Genomic DNA, 20,701 nt, shown 5'->3' with positions numbered 1-20,701 from the left:
AATTTGGAATTTAAGTTCTAAACCAAATATGATTTTGAACACCTCACTAGCAGCCCGTGTTACCCACAAGCAAATGGAGAGGCTGAGATGACTGTACAGACAACCAAGAAAATATTGAAACAGAAAGATCCATTCCTTGTTTCTTTGAGCTACGGATGAACTCTGTTAGCAGCCACAGGCTCTAGCCCAGTCCAATGGGAAGGCAACTCAGGACTACAGTTCCACCCCTGGAAAAGAATTTAGCCCCAAAGTGGCCAGATCTGAGAAAAGTAGCCAAATTGGATTAAAAAGCAAAAAGAGCTTATGAGCACTTTTATAACCAACATCACTCATTTAGAGAATTGCCTGATCTGGAACCCGGTGACCATGTTTGTGTCAAACTGGATGGTGGAAGAGAATGGAAGAACTCCAGCTGTTGTAAAGAAAAAGAATGTATCACCTAGATCAGAGGTTCTCAACTGTGGTCCATGGACCACCAGTGGTCCATGAGCTCCATTCAGGTAGTCTGCAGATAGTTCCCTCTAAGATGCACGCCTGGGCGGCTGCACAGGAGAGAATGAAGAGCCACCCACCTAATTAAGGGCCACCCACCTAATTAAGGGCCACCTCGCAGGCGTGGCTCCACTAATTAGGTGCCCGGACCCCGGAGAAGACACACATGTATGGTGAGGTGGTGGCCTTGGGGGGAATAGAGGGTAGGTGGGGGGGCAGTGGGGTGAGAAGAGGGGTTGGGGGGAATTTGGAACGTGCAGCGGCCAGAGAAAGAGGCGACTTTCCCCAGCTCCAGGGCTGCGGCTGCCGGGAAGAGACGGCCCTCCTTCCCAGCCTCAGCTCTCTGACTGCTTGGCGGGGGAGAGATCCCCCTCCTTCCCAGCCCCAGCTCAGGGGCTGCCGCAGCCGGGGAGAGAGGGAGAGACCACCCTCCTTCCCAGCCTCAGCTCAGGGGCTGCTGCGGCGGGGGAGAGAGGGCACATCCATCGCATTAGAAAGGTAAGACTACTGATATTAAAATATGAGTTGTGTGCTTTTATTTGTAGAACAAAAAATGTTTATTATTATTAAGGTTTTTTTTTCATATAACGCTTTTATCCAAAGCACTTTACAATAGTTAGCTACATTTGTACAAACAACATTTGGAAAGATCATTAAGTGGTCCGCTGAGACCCTCAACAATTTTAAGTGGTCCGCAAAAAAAAAAAAAAACGTTGAGAACCACTAACCTAGATCATACACTATTGAGACAGACCGCAGGGAGTTCAACAGAAACCACTGACATCTTCAGTTCATTCCAGAGCCAGAGCAATCAACCGAGCAAACTCTACAAATTGCAGATGCAGAACAAGGAGAAGAAGATTCTTCTATTCCAAACCTGCTGTTGCAAGTAAGACAGCCTAGTTACCAAGTTGTTACCCATTCTGGCCGTATAGCTAAAAAAAACAGTATGATTTAGAGATGAGTAACGGATGGATATGTATTGAAATTTACATTTATTTTAAAAATAGTTTTATAGTTTTAAAATTGTTAAAATGCAGAAAAAGAAAAATTAAAAAGGGAATATCTGGTGGAAAGCGTAAACTGCATTCTAATGTTTAGTCACTAGGTGGTATGGTATGAAGACTACTGCAGCACATCTTTACCTGGGGCTGGAGACATTCTACATTCTTTTTTTATAATAAAGTTGTGGCTGCTGCTAGTATCCATTTTGCCTCTGTCTCTGAGCGACTAACTTGACAGGGTTAACTCAATAAATTAGGGCCATTTTTCTTATGCCTGGTTTTCTTATACCTGGATTCTTATACCTGGTAGCAACTTAATTTGTAAGTAGTCCTATTGATGTCAATCCTTTTCCCATTGGAACACTCCATTTCAGACTTACCAAGTTTAGATTTCCCCTACATTGGATTTCCTGACTCTGGTAGAGGTCAGCAGGCAACTCCCTAGTTTATAGGGAAATCCCTGTCTGATTGGCTGCGCTTTCTCTATTCCACGTCCTTTTGTTTAAGGGCAGCTAGTTCGAGCTCACTGCATGTGCTGAAGGACAGCCTGGTTCTTCATCACTTGGAGTGACTAGTACTCCCTCCCTCTGAAAAAATGGGGGTAAAGTGCTCCTGCAAGAGCTCCCAGCCTTTGGGGAATGGCTATTCTGTATAAGGTCTTTTACTACCCTCATCAGCATAGAAGCTGACCGTTTTATATCTGTCACATGTATTTGTTCTTGCTCTCATCCGCTCCCCAGGAGGAGAATTGTGTGTGCAGTGTGTTATTTTGTTGGCTTTTGTTTCATGTTTTTAAGTGTACATGCTGCTATGTGTTTGTTAAAGAAGGCAAAGTAGAAGAAGTGTGCCTTGCACTTGGAGCAGAACATGGTGAGGTTTGTGGTGGTTCTTAGTTCCTGTGGGAATTTATTCCATATCTTGGTCCTGACCCCTGAGAAGTCTGTCTCTTGCACAGAGAAGCTTTACTCTTAGGGAAGAAAGTTCCATTGAGCCTGACTCTGAGGAGTGGAGTTGTCAACTATGGTCTTCATCCTGGACCTTTAGGTGATCTTTTAGACAACTTGAGCCTAGGCCATTGGGCACTTGAAGAGAAGGATTGAGACTTTGAATTTGATTTGATATTCTACAGGAGGCCAGTGTAGAGAGTGGAGGAGAGTGCTCAGGGTAGCCTGTGTTGCCAAGTAAACATGCTGAAGTCTTCTGAGCTACATGGAGTTTCCTAAGGGCTGATGGCTTCATGCTCCTTCCAGATCTACAGCTTCTTCTGCCCATTTGATTCTTCATTCCCACTGCGAGATGAAGAGCCCGAAACTGCCTGCACCCCATTTCAGTGAATTAATTGGTTTGTATTTGGAAGAAAGAGAATTTGAATGGGGGCTTGGGAGAAGGTGTCATGGCTGGGTCATGGGCAGCCATACCCTAGTAGTTTGAGCAGGAAACAGGAGTCAGTTGGAACAGGATTCGTGGAAGTCAGAGGCAGGAGCCAAACTGTAGATCAGAACCATGAGTAGGCAACCAGAGTCAGACTGGGTCAGGATACTAGAGAGTCAGAGGCAGGAGCCAAACTGGAGATCAGGAACCACAAGTCAGACGCTGGGAGTCAGGCTGAGTAGAGAGGCCAGGAAATCAAGCTGGGTGAGCAGGAGCCGGAAGCATAAGGCAGATGGTTCAGAGCAGGGTGGAGCCCAGTTTTTTGGACAGCTTCCTGTTCTTGCTGATGGCTTAAGTAGGGTCAATGGGCAAATCAGCTGCTATGGGACTCCACCAATCAGACTTCAAGAGTGGCGCCTCACTCTGAGGCTGAGCTACATGGGGCCCAGACAAGCAATTGTCGTCAGGCTGCCAGGTAGAGGGTTGGAGTGTGGCTACTCCTGTGGGCCTGGGATGGAGACCCATGGATCATGATAGAAGGAAGGAAATAGAATGGGCGGTACATGGGGGAGAAGAGAAAGAGATACTTCTCCTTTGTTCTTTTGACTCCTCAGTCTCTCCCACCAAAGATCTAGTCACCACTTTATCTCCAGATCCTCTCTTCCCTATCCAGACTATTCCTTCCTCCCCTCCACCCGAGTTATTTTTAGACTATAAATTGAGGATAAGGTTGAAAATGGTGCAGGGAGAGAGCACCTGCCATCATCACCCACTGGGCAAGGAGTCAACATGCCCTGCAACACTGATCCTCACCCAATGTTTATGCTATCACAATCTATCACACCCTCTCCTGCCCTGAACCCAATGGGAGAAGAGATGGCATGTACTGCCCATACCTTTGGAGTGCCTGCTCACACTAAGGGAAAGAGAGGCTGCAAGCCCCTAAGCAAACATGTTAATAAGTTTTAGGCAAATACATATAATGCTCTGCTGACCCAGGTAAATTGAAAAGCTCTTTTTGCTAGATGTTGGCAGGTATGCTATTTACTGGTATGCTTATTTTGAGCAAATCTATTTGGATGCTCAGATTATTTTTTGTTTTAAATTCATTCTCATACCCTAAGTTAACAGTGAAGTTTATTTGAATTAATAGTCTGATGTATAAATTGCCTTCTAAACACACCATGGTGCTTTGAAAATAGTATATAAAATACTATTATTTTTGTCTGGGAATACCAAGTTTACTTATAACTCTGGGTTTAGCAGGCCAATGTTCAAACCACTGAGCTATTATGACTGTGGAAAAACAGCAATAAATAAATCCACATTTGCAAGTTGCAGATCTCCCGTGTCTTGGCAAAACCAATACAAATCGAAGAGCTGTATCACTAAACGCTTTTCTTGCCAAACCCCCTTCCCTTTCTTTCTTCAAAAGAAATGTATCCAAACCGAGCTCTAGAGAATGTTTGCAAATTACCTTTTTAAAATATTGATGCTGGTAAGGCTAAAGAAAACAAAATTACCATTAAAAATGTACTGACTGTGGTTAATAATGACAGTGTTTACTTCCAAAGGATTCCGTCTCTCAAACACACATTCTGGGCTTCATGCTTTAATATCAGTTTGTTTCTTCAGGTCTGTAATGTTTTTATTTTGTTTGTAACTATATAAGAGAATCATATCCTACAAAGTATCATCTTCTTAAAATATATCATACTGGACTGTGTAACATTAGACTGGAATAGTGTACATACTGTAGTATGAAATGCCAAAACCCTGGGCCCAATCTTGTGGCCACTCTACATATAGTACCCCCAATGACTCCAGTAGGATTTCTGTGTGGAGTGGCTGCAGGATTGGGCCCACTGAACTTAAATAATGAAATTGTGATAGCAATACAAAAAGGGCAACTAATTATAATTGAAGGATGGCTCTGACCTTAATTCAGATGGTAATGGAAAAATCACAGACGCTTGTGTTAATGGTGGAGGTGTCAGCTTTACTTTTGAATTGCCTGACTTGTGTTGGTTAATATCATAGTTATTGTTTCACCAGGAACTGCGGTGGCTGCTCTAGTTAAGGTTGCATGACCAGTTCTACTCCAACCTTCTCTTTTCAGTTGCTCAAAACTTTCAGCATTTAGGATGTCACTTTCTATGCTTGATCTCTGTCCAAAGATGAGTTTTTGTGGTCATATTTTTTTAATGGAAAGTTTGAGGAAAAACTGGTTCTGCAATTTTATATTAGAGTATAAAAATCCATTATCTCATTACAATAAAATATGTGGGTGACATTTGAACAGCTCTGCAGAGCAAATTCTGAGGATAGAAAGTTAAAATTTGGCATGAAAATAGTCTTCAAAAGAATACTTGGTTTTGACTATTATGAAAATAGCTTTGATTAGGCTATGTTATGAGTTTTATAAAACACACTCTTAACAGATGCAGTGCATTTTGCAAAGAGTTTTTCTGTAGCGCTCCTAAAGTGCATGGCTATGAAAGGCTACTCTGTGAACTACTGAGTGACTAACTTGGCTGCATAGTAAACGGTGTAATGAACGTATACATGGCATGAGGCAAGAGCTGCAGAAGCTCTTTGATCAGTCCCTGCAAACTTTCATATCCTCCTCAATTTCTTTTACCTTTTGGAGGTCCTCTGTTTCTTCCCCCTTAACGATTCTCTCCGTTCCACATTTTTACACCCCTGTTGCTTCTGTTAGACTTCACCTAAATTCCCTCATTGTGATTGCTCTTGCGTGCCGGCCTTTCTGTTCCCCTCTATACCCCTAAAACTGTTTCTTCTAAGCAGAGACACCAGAGTGTATAGCTGCTGAGATGTGAAAGGGGACATCAAGCTACTGCTAGCCTACTACTTGCTCTGTATAGCATCCTCTTTTGACAGGAGGCCAACATTGCAGAACAACAACTTCAGGCTTCAGCAGCTGCAGTGTCTGGGAAACTGGCCAGGACCATGAATATGTGAGAGAATGCTGACCACATCACGAATGTGGCAGATATCCCAAATAGGAAGGTCCTATAGCAATTTATAAGGAATCTCCTTTTTATAGAATTTTTACATCCGTTATATCCTTGCTGCTAAATTGTATAGGTTAATTTAAAAATTCTATGAAAAGGAAATGATTCACTATTAAAATGTGTGGGTTTTAAGAATAGTTTCTACATAACTATTTAATTTCTGTAGAACTCTATTCTATAGCTTAGTTGTTCAAAAGTGACTAGTACTTTGAGGTGCATCTGTTTTTGTGTACTCAACTTTATAGCCCTTAAAGGTTTCAGAGGGCATGTGTTCATCACTTTCAGAAAATCAGGTCCCTTTAATAAGTCTCAAGTTGGATACCCAAAGATTGAGGCCACCATACATCACTTGGGACTTTTGAAAATGTAGAACTAGGATTTGTCCATGAATGGTTAAGTAATTTACTATATTGACCAAATCAATGAGAATTTATTTTCTTGATGTCCCTTTAGTTCTATGAAAACATTCTTACAGTTGTATGCTCGATCATGCTCCTGTGGAAGACAATGACAGAATTCCCATTTGCTTCAACGAGAGAAAGCCGAGGACGTACATTAGGTATCCTCTCAGTCAGGTGCTTGCCATAGGCCTGGGTAAAGTCTTGGCTATTATGAACAGGTTATGCCAGGGCTAGACACTCCTGGTACGTAAACTATATCTCATATAACGTATTCTGTTATCATTTTATAGTATATGTAAGTTTCACTTAGCAAACAGAAAAAATGTGTTAAGAATCTCCTGATACATTTGAGGCCATTCACATAAATTTGATCTAAAGACCATTGAAGACAGTGGTAGTCTTTCCATTGACTTCACTGGATTCTGGATCAGGGCTGTAATGTCCAGAAGTCATGACACCGAAGTGAGTTGTATGACTTTCCCATTTGCAGCAGGATAGAACTTTTGAATTGGAATCCAGAAATTCTGAATTATTAAAGAAATACGGAAACGTGGCCCTTATTGAGTGGCATTTATGATATGCTGTGTAGAGCCCATAGTTTATTGGTAATAACCAGACAATAATATAATCTGTTGGTAATAAGGCCTTTAATTTGAACAAATATAGTACAAATTGAGATTTTATGTAAAAATAGGAATGCTACTCACCAGTCAGATTCTTCAGTTTAAATACTTAGGTCTCTCTTCCATTATTGTGTGATTGCTTGGTGTTTTTACTACGTGAGGCTGTAGTGCTGAACATATTATAGAGTAAATCTTGGTTATCCATTTTTTAATTGTTTCTGACCATTAACTGCTGTACTGCATTTTCTGGCTAAAGAAAGACGGGACCTGATCTTTCAAATAAGGGGCCTGATCTTGCAATTCTTAAGTAAAATTTCCATTAAAACAGCATTGCATTTCCTGAGTCTGCTGAAATAAGCTGAAGTCACAAAGTTGCAGCTACATTAAAAATTGCTTATTGTGTGTATTGGGGTTTTCCCCTTAACTAACTTGTGCATACAATTCATACAGAATATCTTGGTAGCAATATTCAATTGAATTGAGACTTTTAGACTGTTAGTCTCTGAAATACTTCTCTAAGGCAGGTTGAGATTGTGATAGCCTGGCAGCTGGGAGGGTGGGCATTAGATAATGTCCCAGCCCAAGAAATTTCCTGGTTTCCTGCCATTTCATTACACTATATAAGGACTGGGTGAGGCTTGTCTGTTGAGAATATGGTCTGAGAGGCAGTGAGTTATTTCAAGTATTTTTCAGTAGTGGACAAGTTGGTCCTGAGTGAATGAATGTGTGTGTGGATCAAATGTTTCTGTTTCAAAACTGTTCTTACAGCATTTCACAGTATCATTATCTTTCAGTTTGATAAGGTAAGACCTCCTTTAAAGGTTGGTAATTGCATTTTAAGGAAACTCTCCCTTGTTTAGTGTTTGTTTTTCCTTAGAAATTGTTTTATCCATTGATAGTTTTTTCTAGCAGGGATGAGATATATGAGAATGTCTTTAGAAGTGTAGAATAGTGCCTTTGAGCAGATATATGGTTTAAATAGATGTAAGCATCCCAAGAGTAAGAGGAGTGGATTGTATTATTTTGCTAAAGCAGACTGGATTTTTCTGTATGAGGGATGAAAGGTTTTTTTGTTTTTGTTTTTTTCCAAAATTGTGCATAAATTCTTTTTTCAAGTGATAGACATCTAAATTCATTGGGTGACCACTTATGTTGAGAATCTGAGAGTTGTGTTTTCCAGGAGAGTGGTTCTATGAGAATAGCTTTGCATTTATGTATATTAATTTTTAAGCCAGATGTATCACCATATTAATTTAGAAAATCTGGAGAGAGAGAGGTTTGGGATGAATTTAAATAAATTAGGTGGTCATCTGTACACAGGCTTATCTTTATGTTCATAGAGACCAGTTTTGACACCATTAGAGTGTTCAAATGGTTATGCAGGCAGCTACTGGTTTGATTACTGTTACATATAAGAGAGGTGAAAGAGTGTAACCCTATTTGACTCATCTTTTTCATTTTAACAGTTTAGGTTGTACATTGTTTACAATATTTTTTCCCTTGGTTGTTGGAAAAATAAATTTATCCAGGATCTAAGTCGCAGAATAAAATCCCAAAACACTCTATTGAATATCTTTTCTGAATCAAGACAGAATAAGCTGTACTGTTTTATTCCATTATAATTGGTTGATAATACTTAATAGCCTTTTGATATTATTGTTGGCCATTCTATTAAGTAAATCTGAATTAATCTGCACAGATAATAGGGGATAAAAGAGTATTAATTTTTCTGTGTGTACTTTTGACAGAATTTTGCTATCCTTAAGGGACGTCATTGCTTTATTTGGGAACTCAGTCACAGTGATATGATTTAGGTTTTGGCATGCTCGTAGTGAGGAACATGCTTTTGTGTGAGGGTTGTATATACATTGTAAACAGGGAGTGATCAGAGTATTGCATTTAAAAACAGACAGGGAATAACCAGTTAGGCTTCCTACTTTGTAGCTTGAAGATATTTTATTACTTTATTGATTTTGGCTTGGGAGAGATTCTCTTCATATAGTGAGATGTTTTGGGGATAAGTGAAAACCCTGTACTAGGCTTGAAAAAATTACCCAGTATCTACTAGCCTGAGGACTAAGCCAATCAGCCAGCATATAAATAACTCTAAAGGCCCTACATCTCTTTCCCTGAAGGGAAAAAAAGAAAAAAAGAGTTCTGCACTATATTTAATTGCAACATACTGTCAATCAACTTTCTACTGAATACATTTTAAAATATGGGACTTATTATTAGGGCAGGTCAAATAGCAATCTGCCCTCCCCCAACATATTTGTCAAATATAGTATTTGATTTATTTTCCTGCTATTTTCTGTATATATACACACTGGTATTTGGCTAACTATAGAACAGGTTGAATATTTCAGCAAAAAGCATTTGTCAAATTACTTGATGAATATGGCTATTTAATGGCATTCCACAATATTATAGAGCAGTTTAGGATGGGAATGAAGAGTGTGACTAACAATGGGAAGCTAGAAAGCAGAATGCCACAGAATCACTTCTAAGTTTCTGAAATTTAGTAAATGTCAATTTACTATAGTTTCACCTCTGATCTTGGGTGTCATTCTCATCTCTAAATATCTTTTTCTAGGTTCTTAAGATTTTAATCTTGTATTAGGGCCCCTTTGTTGTCTGACTTTTTTATGCTCCTTTTCATCTTAATCTCTCTCCTTAAGGTTGTCTTCTAAACTTCATCTCTCTGTTTTCGCCATCTAAGCCTTTCCACTTCAAGAACATATTTCTGTCCTTACCTTCCCAGTCCTCTACCTGTTTGCTTTGTTGACTATGCTTCCTTCAGAGTTTGACTCTCTTGTTGCTATAATTACATTTCTATCCCACTATCCTTGGGGTAGTATATTCTGACATTCCTTAGCATGTTACTGTGCTGAACTTTGGGAATTGCACCATTTTAGGCAGGTGGCACTGCTGAAAAGTTAAAGGTGGGAAATTAGACCCTATAATGTCACCATCAAGATATGTCATTGATCATGAGATGTTGCTGAAATGACAGCAAGCATGATTTGGAAGGGGCAATTAGACTCTCCTGAGAGTGGTTCCACTTAAACCTTTCTAGATCATTTCCAGAGTGGTGAGGAGTGACTACGTCTTCCCAAGTGCTGTCAGCTGTGGGTCCAGTCCTGGTAAAGTTCAGTCCTGTCATGTTCTGTTCAACATATGCTGGAAGCCAGTGCAGAAGAGAGGGAGATGATATGAGTGGCAGTGTCATCAATACACCAATGATACCCGCTCTTCATCTCACCCAGACACTGCTGTCTCCAGTGTCACTAGTACCTGTCGGAGATTGTGATGAAAGCCAACTACTAGCAGCTCAACCTGAAGAAGTAGGAAGTGATGCTGATCAGCAAGGTGAAAGACTTTGAGGCCTTACTTAAAAATATAATGATTCCTTCAGCTGAGGTCATCTGACCAACTATCACTGAATTGGTCTACAGTCTCAGGGTCTATTGTTTTATTCACCAGAGTAGCATCTTTTCGTGTTTGGCTAGCAAAGAGACTGTGGGTTTTTTTTTTTTCCCCCCAGTTTATGTTAGGTATGGATCTTGCCTCAATAATCCATGGTTTTGTAACTTCTTGGTTGGACTATTCTAGCACACGCTACCAGAGACTATTTGTGAAAGCCATTCAGAAGGTCTGTAGTAATCCAGAATGCAACCACCCATCCTTTGATTAGGGTGTGCCAAAAAGAACAAATCATCCTTGAATTCTGTTCTCTGTACTGATTCTCCATTGACTCTCATGTGAAATTAAAGGGCACTAGTTCCTGTTGACAAAGTCCTAATTCATCTAGGCTCACTGTGGCAGCCTATAGGATGGCCTCATCATCTGAAAGCCACTGCACATCATGCTTTCCAGAATGCCGAAGCTCCATGTTCCAGGGCTGAAGCTTATGGGTGCCAGTAACAGGATATTTTTGATAGAGGGCCTGCATTTCTCTTCAGAAATATGTTTAAGCATAAACCTTGCCACATTTAAAAGAACTTCAGGATGCTCCTTTTTTGGTCTACGCCTTACTGATTAATAATCCATAGGGTGGGCTTTTAGCTGTTTGATCAGATTCCTCTCAATCTTCTTTCTTGAAACTTTGGATCTCAGGGGAGCACACTGAGTTCCCCTCTCACCCCCTTATTTGGAATGTTAGGTCTCAATCCTGCTTCTATTGAAATCAATGGAGAACTCCCATTGACTTCATGATGCAGGATTGGGTGCTGAATAACCAGGGCCGGCTCCAGGCACCAGCTTAACAAGCAGGTGCTTGGGGCGGCCAAGGGACAGGGGCGGCACGTATGGCAATTCGGGGGTGGCAGGTCCCTCACTTCCTCTAGGAGTGAAGGACCTGCAGCCGAACTGCCGCCGCCGATCGCGGCTTTTTTTTTTTTTTCCAATTGCCGCCGCCGGTCGCGATTGCAATTGCAATCGCGTTTTTTTTGTTTGTTTTTTTGTTTGGGGCAGCAGAAATGCTGGAGCCGGCCCTGTGAATAACCAAATTCAAACTACGAAGGTGTACCCAGATAGCACAGCGATGGGTATCTTTGCATGACTGATAGAATAATAACAAACACCTTCATATTCTTATTTATATGAATCACGTAACAAACATTTTAGTCTTTATTATAAGAAAAAAATGAGGCCAAAGAAATTTGAGAAGATTTTCTTTGAACTTGATAGGCCGTTACATTAACTAGATACATGCTTCCATTCCTCTACTTATAGTGAATGCCCAAATTTTTCCTTTCAAATACTGAGGAAAGGGTTAGTAAAAGTGGGGTTCACCTAATTGACATGATAAAGGGCCAATTTGATACCCTTATTTATGCTGTGTAGTACCTTACTCCATAAGAATTTCTACCCTAATTAATGGGACTTCTCATGGAGTAAAATACTCCTTAATATAAAGTGTAGAATCTGGCCCAAAGCAGTTTACAAAATGTTAGCTGAAAAAAAAACTGCTCCCTTTGTCGGAATAGATGTATAATTAGTTCTTTGGTGCATATTCACAGGTTTGTTTTTTTTAAATGTTCATCTGCGATCATATAGTTCAAACAGATTTCCTTTTGTATTACTTTAGCAAAGGGACGCTAACCTAATTTACCCCCTTCTCCCCCGCTCCTTTTGTGATTTCCACTTCTCTTCAACAATGTGGATCTCTGAGCAAAATTTTCATATTGTGTTCCCTGTCCCAAAGCCTGTCTGAATATTTGCTTTGAAAGTTTTGGAGTTTCAATATTTTTCCTTGGAACTGTAAGGTGAGGGTCATTACAGTGAAGAACTTTCCAGTGAAACAATAAATTCTCTGCTGCCCTTGTCCTGCCATCATATCACAGCAGACATGCCTTGCTGCTTCATCACCCTCCCCTACACATTCTTGCTCTGTGCATCCCTTAGTATCCCTCCCCCTTCAGTAACAAATGTGACCGATATATAAAACAAAGGAGACACTTGGCAATTTATCAAGTTGAAGCTGCATCAATCTAAAAACTCAATAAGAAACCTGAGTAAACCGTGAAAAAGTTTCCTGGTGTGAAATTTACCTAGGGGACTTGTAGTAATTCATGCTAATGTCATTGTGTTATCTGCCTGAATCTTTTAAAATAACGTCTCTGGAACAGCTTCTTTTTTGAATGGTGCAATTAAGCAATGACCTTGAAATCAGACAGTGTTTTATCATAGCAGCTAATTTTCATTTAGCTGTTAGGACATCAGCACAGTTTGTTAGTCTGGGATCCTTTGCACTTTATCTCTATTTATAACTTATGGATTTATTGCACATTTTAGTAACTGCAACCATAAGTTTTACTTATGAAAGAATGTGAAAACTGGACTGCTCTGCTACATATGTTGTATAGCGCTGCCATTTACCTTGAGAAAATATGCATTTTTCTTATGACTTCCCTTTTAGATACCAGTAGTATGACTGAGATATAAAAACCTTAGACAGAGAATTAAAACAGTTAGAATAGTGGAAGCTTTTGGTTTTTAAATGAACCAGATCATATATTTTTTTTAAAGGTCCTGGTAATATATTGACAATTGTTAGTGTTTCAGTTAAACACTGATGGGAGTTGAAATTTACAGCAGAAAACTGTTTTCCCCATGCATTGAAAAGATGAGTGATATTGGGATATAATGCTCAAAGCTAAGGGTATTGTGGCCTATTGGAGGCCACCTTTTCAATCCAATGGACCATACTTTCCCCTATAAATTAAACACTCCAGTCTAGAATGTGTGTGTTATATCATACCATTTAACATGCATTTTGTCTCAAACCTGTTGCTGCTTCAGTTTCCCTCTACTGAGGCTTTTCTATTTTAGTTCACAGGGTCATGTGACCCTCTCAGCCAATAACAGAACTCCAGAAGTAATGCCAACAGCCTTCTTGGATAAATGTAAGTGAAAATAGCTCTGTTTTTTCAGTTTCTTTCCCTCACGCTCACTTTTAAATGTTGTTTTTACTCAAAACATTGCTGTGCACACCTCATGGTGCTCCGGGGAATGCTTAAAAGTATTGTTTTAACTCTTCTTCTAACGTCAATTTTATTTACTGTTTGTTTTCCGTGTCCTGCAAAAAGCAGCAGAAAACCAAGGGAATGCATTCCAAATGTTGCCATTAAGTATGGAATAAGTGTCCAGTGAAAATCTTTAATGCAGTATTATTTAGCCTTAAGTGTGCAATAACATGAAAATTACCCTATGCTGAAGCTCCAGACACAGTCACATGACTCTCTCAGCCAAAATTGATCAGCTAGGAGAACAGTTATAAATGAAATTATTAGCTCTCTTGATCCTGTCTCAACCAATCACAATATACTGAACAATTAAAGGGTTCAATAATTTCAATTCCAAGACATAGTAAATATGTATAAAGAGAAGGAATGCAGTACCTTTTGGGGTGATGTATTTATTATTTTCATGAGTCATAAAGTCTACCTGGTTTCCTTTAATGAGTGCAATTACTGTATTTTGATTCTAACAAATGCTGAAATGTATTTACAGAATATGATATTTAAGTAGTGGGTATAATGAGTTTTTTTTCTCTTTCTTTACTGTTATGGGTACATTCTTTAACCCAAGCTGAGGGTCTTTATCTGAGTATCAGCTTTTCCATTAAAAGGATTTCTGGGACAAAATTTTCAACTTAATAAGCAAAGATTATCTCTTAAGTATTTTGAGCCACCTTTTGCATAGTTGGCCTTTTTCCCCCTGAGATAATATGTATTTATTTTCCTAGTAGCACATAAATACATAGTATTACAACTGCCATGTGTCGGTGCATGATATTCAGAAATAAAAACAAATTAGAAAGAGTAGTAATAATGACTACTTCATTATTTTGACAAATGACAGATATACTTTTTGAAGCTTACAGATAATCTTTATAGGCCTATTTTTGTTTTGTACATCGGTATGGGGGCGATACCAATTGATAGTTTTGGGTTTTGCATAGAATTTGAAAGTAAACTTTGTAGTGAGGGCCTGATCCCACACACGATGAAGTTAACTGGCGGTCTTTCTATTGACTTCAGTGGCCTTCAGATCAGGCCCCATGTTGCAGCACTTTTAGGTTCAAAGGCCACCATCAGAGCTTACCTTATTTATGTATTTATTTTTGTGTAGCTAAGATATATACTTAATCATGAGGCATATCTCTCGTACATATAATGAACCAATTTCACAGAAGAAAAATGATACAAAGAAGCCCAGACGTATCTCTTAGCAGTTCTTTCTGTGTTGTACAGCAGAAGGTGTGACTCTGTGCATTTTAGTTCTGTTTAACTGGATGTTTCAGGCTCATAATTTAAGGGGTGGTGGTGGGGGGGTTATTTAGTTTTTTGCTTGTTTGTGACATAAAAATTCTCAGACTTAATATGAAAGAATTTTTTCATTAATTGTTTAAATTGAAATGAAAAGAGGTTATTTTATTTTTTAATATAGTCCAAAACAATAACACCAAAATTTCATAAATCCAAATGAAAACATCAAGATAGTAAACCAAAAGAAAAAGTGATCAACTGGGTTATTGTCAAAGTGTACGAAGCAGATGGCGTACAAAACAGATGAGAGGTTTTGGAATCTTAATAAGGAAATAAATTGGTGAGGAGTACTGCCTTTGTAATCCAGCTTCTAATTTCAATGTACGTGATGAAAGGTAGTGTGTATTCAGATATCTGATGTATTTGATTTCAGTATTCCCCCCTGTGGTGTTGGAAACCCAGACACAACTGCCATGTGTCGGTGCATGATATTCAGAAATAAAAACAAATTAGAAAGAGAAGACTATTTGCATTATTCAAGTTGAGTGAGCATCAGGAACCAAATAGATTTACTAACATTTTGAGTGGGAAGTCAGGAACAATTGTATTTGGTGGTAACTCCTTTGTGTCAAAGTTGCACAGGCTGGGAAGGGGAATGTATTCAGTTTGTGCCATTTAAAGAAATATGGTTGTTCATAACATTTTAAAGTATAATTCTGATTTTATTCAACGTAACAACCTTTCCTTCAAGATCCTGAGCAATTCCTCCCTGGTGTTGAGTGCTCTCAACTCCCAGTGACTTCACGAGGAATTGAGGATGATCTGCACTAGGTAGAAGGTGCTCAGCTCCTACCAGAGCAGGGGGCCTCACTTTAACATGTCCATAATTGTGAGACAAGTCACATTAACAGCTGAATAATGCCATGCATATACTTATTCAGCACAGTGGCATCTGAGCACTTTCCCATCTGCCCCCAAATTAAAAGAAATGTGGCAGTTTCCCCATGAAACAGCAATACAATGCAGTACACAAATTATAAATAAAACATAATTAATTGGGGGAGCTGTTATCACTTCTGTTCCTGCTTCCTTGTTTTCTGCTATTGAAATTTCTTTGCTGCTTATCCATTCGCCTCCTCCTTTACTTTCAGTTTCATTAGAAAACAAACAAACAAACAAAAATCACAGCTGTGAGATTAGACCACACCATAAAACCAGTGGGAGTGAAATCAGAAGTCACGTGTGTATGAATTCTAAAATATTTTCTTTCCCTCATGTTATGTCCTCCTCTGATCTTGGTCTCACCTCAGTTAAACTTGACAAGTGCTACTCAGCTGGAATGACCGCCACATGCATCCAAGCTGTCACTGTCTCACTCCAGCCAGCTGAGATGTCACTCATAAGCAGTGCAGCAGAAAATGAGCAATGTGTCTCCTTCAGCTCTTCCTCCTGGCTGCTAGAGATTACTTCTGGGTTTCTGCTCAGGCAGCCAAAGGTTTCTCTAACCTCTCTCTTCTTAGTGCTACCTGTACTGAGTCACTCAGGCCCCTGGAGCCGCTCAGTGTGCCAAACAGAGGCAGCTAGTAGAGAGGAATAGGTGGCCAGACTTGCTGCTTTCTGGTTCTGAACAGTAGCATGTTCTACCCTCAGGAGGAAGCCAAGGGAGAGGGTGACAGGTCCAGAGAGAATATGAAGAAGTTCAGGGAGAGAAAGGATTGTGGTTGAGATTGGACCATTGCAGGCAGAGGGTGAGTGGCAAAAGTGGGACTAGAGGATCAACACACACACACACACTTCCTGTGTGCTGCCATGTTACCATATTTGAGTACAACTTATTGCAGCAAGGATCATGGCACAGGCTGAACAAGGGTTGCAGAAGCCAGCAAGGAAAACTCTGAGAGCTGGGAAAGGAAGCGAGGAAGCACTTTTCAGAGTGGCCATTATGGGCTAGAGGAACATGCTATAGCAAAAGAAAGAAATACATTATTGCACAACTTTGCTCTATGCAAGACAACCTAGTGGGCCTGTGGGATGGGGGAGACAAATGTGGGACAATTTAGCAAGTCTAAATAAACAAATAGCAAAAATAGTGCCATGTAAAATCAAAGTAAAAACATCTTCACTTATTAAAATAGAAACACCAAAGAATAAAAATACAGAAAGCTTATTTAACTTGCTTCACAAAAGCATTAACAGATAATAATACACGAACATCAATTTTAAATAGAAAAAGGACACTGAACAGTTTTAACTCCTATTTTTTTCTGCCTTAATAATCTAGGCTTTGATTCTACACACCACTTAACCACATTCTAAAGTCACATTGATTTCAATGGGATATAAGTGCCTGTTTAAAATGAAGCATGTATTTTAATTCATTTCTGAATGAGGGCCCTATGTTGTGGTTTATTAGTAACTGAGAGGTAAAGTTTAAAAATATGAACTGAATTTGACTATATCTCTTTTGACTGAATTCTTTCAGTCTGGCTTCTTTTGTGGTGACAACGCCCTTGGCAAAACGTGATAGGAGTTCATACAGTGCTTCTTTCCAGATGGAAGTTCACACTAGACTTCTTTACTGGTATATCCACTCCTCATTGATAATTTTTTAAAGCTGTACATTGTAATAATTCTCATGGTTTGGGATAAAATTAACACATACTAAGACATCAGTGTCTGTGTCAGCTATTTTGTTAGCACTCAACTAGCTGGTTTGAAAAAGAAAAGAAAGCTTGACATATTTTTTGCAGTATTTTAAATCATACTATGTGATATTAAACATTTGCTAAATGTACGGGATACATTTACATTTCGTTTGCTTATGAAGTGGTGTTACACCTTCTGTACATCCTGTCATGAGCAGTGTGGCCTTTTGGTCTCTTGGTATCCAAAACATACTGTTCCCCTCCCCATCACATAATATGCTAAATTTAGTTGCGTCTAATTAACTGCATTAATAATTTCTTACAATATGTCTGCACTGCATTTGGGAGATGTGATTGAGGCACGTGTAGATGTACCTGGGCTAGCTTTGATTTTGCTAGCTCGGGTAACAATAGCAGTGAAACTGTGGCAGCATGGGCAAGGCCTGATTACTCCATCACTGGGCCTTAGGCAAACATACGCTTTTGGGTCCCTACCTTCTAATACGACCATGTGCCAAGTTGTAATGCCTCTTGCTCAAATTGGTCCCTTTTTCATGATGGAGGGGTGGCTGGGCCAAACTCAAGTGAGTGATTTGTGACAAGGTGCACGGGGTTGCAGCGCTACTCAGATTTGACCCAGTCATGAATTCGGGGTGGAGGGGTGGCCAAGCCAAACTGGTACCTCCATGAATTTCCACCCCCTCTCCCCAAATTTGGGCCTAGACTTGTGTAGTTTGCCTATGTGTTAATTTGGCCTTGAGCATGCACAGTGGCTGCTTGAGTATGTAACCAGGGTCCTGGGTGGGCAGGGTTAGCCAGTACAGTCACCTGTGTTGCCATGGCTTCACTGCTATTGTTACTGGAATTCAGAAAAGATTAGGGTTGAAAAGACCTCAGGAGATCATCTAGTCCAACCCCTGAATTAGTTTTGTTCTAGCTAGATCAAACTAGCTCTACATGTGCTGCAGGCACATCTCCCAACTGCAATGCAGACATACCCTTAGGTTTGAAATTTTGGTTGCCTGCACTTTTTGTTGTCTTCATTTCATTATTTGGTAGACTAGGTCAGTAAGTAAGGGGATGATCATTGGGGGCCATATTTTAAAAAATCTAGATTTTTCAAATGAAAACTCTAACTTGATTTTTTTTTTTAGGAATTGAAAAACATTTTTTTAGTTAATTTGAAAGTTGGACTAGAGTTCCCTTATGGAAAAGTCCTAAAAAAATGATAACCTTTCCCTAAAGAAGTTGTGAACCATCTCCAATAGAACTGAATGGAGAGTTATATCCTATATAATGGTTCAAAAAATGTACAGAGAGGAGAGAATTCTCAGTGCAATTCTAAAGCTTTCTAGAGTAATTTCTATATCAGCCTATTAAATTTCTGTAGAAGCTGATTAGTTTTAATAGTTGAAAGCCTGTGCTGTTGCCCAGGTGTGATTTGTAAAATCATGTGAAGTGACAGTGACTGCTGGAAGAAAATCAGGCAACAAACATAGAAAGGGTACAAATCCAAAACATGCACATTGTCAAATTGCCGTATGCACACATGTGACTGCTTTGGCTCACATTACCTAACTGAAACATGGATTCCAAAGCCAGCAGGGACCACTGTAATGGAACAGGTGCCAGGGCTCAAGCAATCATTTAATGATTTAACTGATGTGGCAGCCCCAGAGGTGCAAGGGCGATATGAACTGCGAAGCCTAGAGGTGCTGGGTCCAAGCCCCGACAAGCCCTGGCACAAATTAAGCACTGTCCCTGCCTCCTGTTGCTCAGGAGCTTCTGCTCTGCCTGGGTCCCAGCCACACCACTTCCCCAACTTCACCCTCTCTTGTCTTTTGCTGCCTCTCTTTACTCTAGGAGGACCATACATGAAGGCAGGTCTCATTGGCAAAGCAGGTGTGTTCCATAGCCCTGAGGCTTTTGCACAGAGCTCTGCCTGAGTGCTACCCTGAAAAGCTTCTTCTGTCATCACAATAGCTCCTCCTGTAGGCACCAAAATCCCATGACTCACTCTCAATTTTGTGAGAGTTGACAACACTGAACGTGGCCTTTCCCTGGTTGCTCAGAGGGAACTCCCTTTCCCTACAGCTGGGGGAGCTGCCATTTCATCCCCTCAATCATCCACTACTCCACTATCCTCAGCACCCCCCTCAGCTCCCTCCTGCCCCCACATCTGCCTGCACCCCATCCCCTTGCAATGCCATAATCTGCTCCTCCAACTTTTCCCATCAATCACAGATTCTGTGACTTCTGTGACCTCTGTGACTTTCTGGGACCTCCGTGACTTCCGCAACAGCTAGTGGGCTGACCCCAGGGCTGCCCGAGCAGCTGGGGCAGCCCTGGAGCCAGCCCTACTGGCCGCTGCTCCGATGGCCCCAGGCAACTGGTCCGGGAGCAGCAGCAGTGCTTAGGGTGACCAGACAGCAACTGTGAAAAATCGGGACGGGGGTGGGGAGTAATAGGCATCTATATAAGACAAAGCCTCAAATATCAAGACCATCCCCATAAAATCGAGACATCTGGTCACCCTAGCGGCACCCCAGGCTGCCCCTGCCTGGAGGAGCAGCAGTGGTGGTGGGGCCCTGGACTGCTCGTGACCCGGAGAAATGGCAGTGGGGCTCTGGGCTGCCCCTCGCCCAGAGGAGTAACAGTGTCTGCTGGAGCACCCTCCCCCCCAGCATCTAAGATTTAATTAGGGGTGTTTTTAGTAAAAGTCACGGACAGGTCACTGGCCGTGACTTTTTGGTTATTCTCTGTGACCTGTCCGTGACTTTTACTAAAAATGCCCATGACTAAATCGTAGCCTTAGTAATAGGCCCTTCCAGAGGGGCAGCTAGAGACAGGTTCTCAACTGGAGCCAGTTTTGAAAGTCCACATTAGTTGGATTTTAATTTTTCAAATCCAAAATCAGTGGTGGCTTACATATGTGTTTAATTTTATCAGCCCCCTGAAAGTTTGTGTGGGTGCAGGATACATGATTATGTTTTTATTCAGATTTGTATCTTTGAGAGAGGTAGGCAAAACTGGATTAGGTTTTGCAAACTAGGTAGTAGGGATTTTGTTTTGCAAAACTAAAACCGGGGTGTCTTATAGTCAGGTCCCATTTCATCTGAACCCATGAATTTGGGATGGTGGGGTTCAGATAAATGATTTGGGGCTCATCTCTATGCACAGCATTCTGTTTCTGATGTGATTATTTGTTACATTACTATAATTAAGCAACTCCTTAATCCCCTCCAAGAATACCACAAAACTCAGAGAGCTCTGCTGTATGTTTCTCCATGATCATTGCCAAGCAATATCCCTACCCTGCCAATAAATCATTCTATTTCTATTGCTGTTAACGATTTCT

At 40.4% G+C, this 20,701-nt stretch overlaps 1 protein-coding gene across 9 annotated transcripts in view; it reads left to right on the top strand.

Annotated features, from left to right (window-relative positions):
- The window catches only part of ESR1 (estrogen receptor 1), a 287,989-nt gene that overhangs the window by 22,838 nt on the left and 244,450 nt on the right, over positions 1-20,701 (top strand). For 3 of the 9 annotated variants that reach the window (XM_034765392.1, XM_034765391.1, XM_034765390.1), the window contains exon 1: positions 13,258-13,333. The exons of 1 other annotated variant lie outside the window; for it this stretch is intronic. Coding sequence is in view for 3 of the 8 variants with exons in the window: in XM_034765387.1 (XP_034621278.1) it covers positions 13,309-13,333 (25 nt within the window). In the remaining 5 variants the exon portion in view is untranslated. Of the gene's footprint in view, positions 1-7,563; positions 7,748-10,278; positions 10,296-13,257; positions 13,334-20,701 lie in introns of those variants that run through there. 5 more of the 9 variants (XM_034765387.1, XM_034765388.1, XM_034765389.1 and 2 more) reach the window with 5 other exon arrangements.

This window comes from Trachemys scripta, chromosome 3 (genome assembly GCF_013100865.1).
Source record: "Trachemys scripta elegans isolate TJP31775 chromosome 3, CAS_Tse_1.0, whole genome shotgun sequence".
Taxonomy (NCBI): Eukaryota; Metazoa; Chordata; order Testudines; family Emydidae; genus Trachemys; species Trachemys scripta.
The sequence above is the reverse complement of the archived record's forward strand: the minus strand, read 5'-3'. Positions and strand labels throughout refer to the sequence as shown.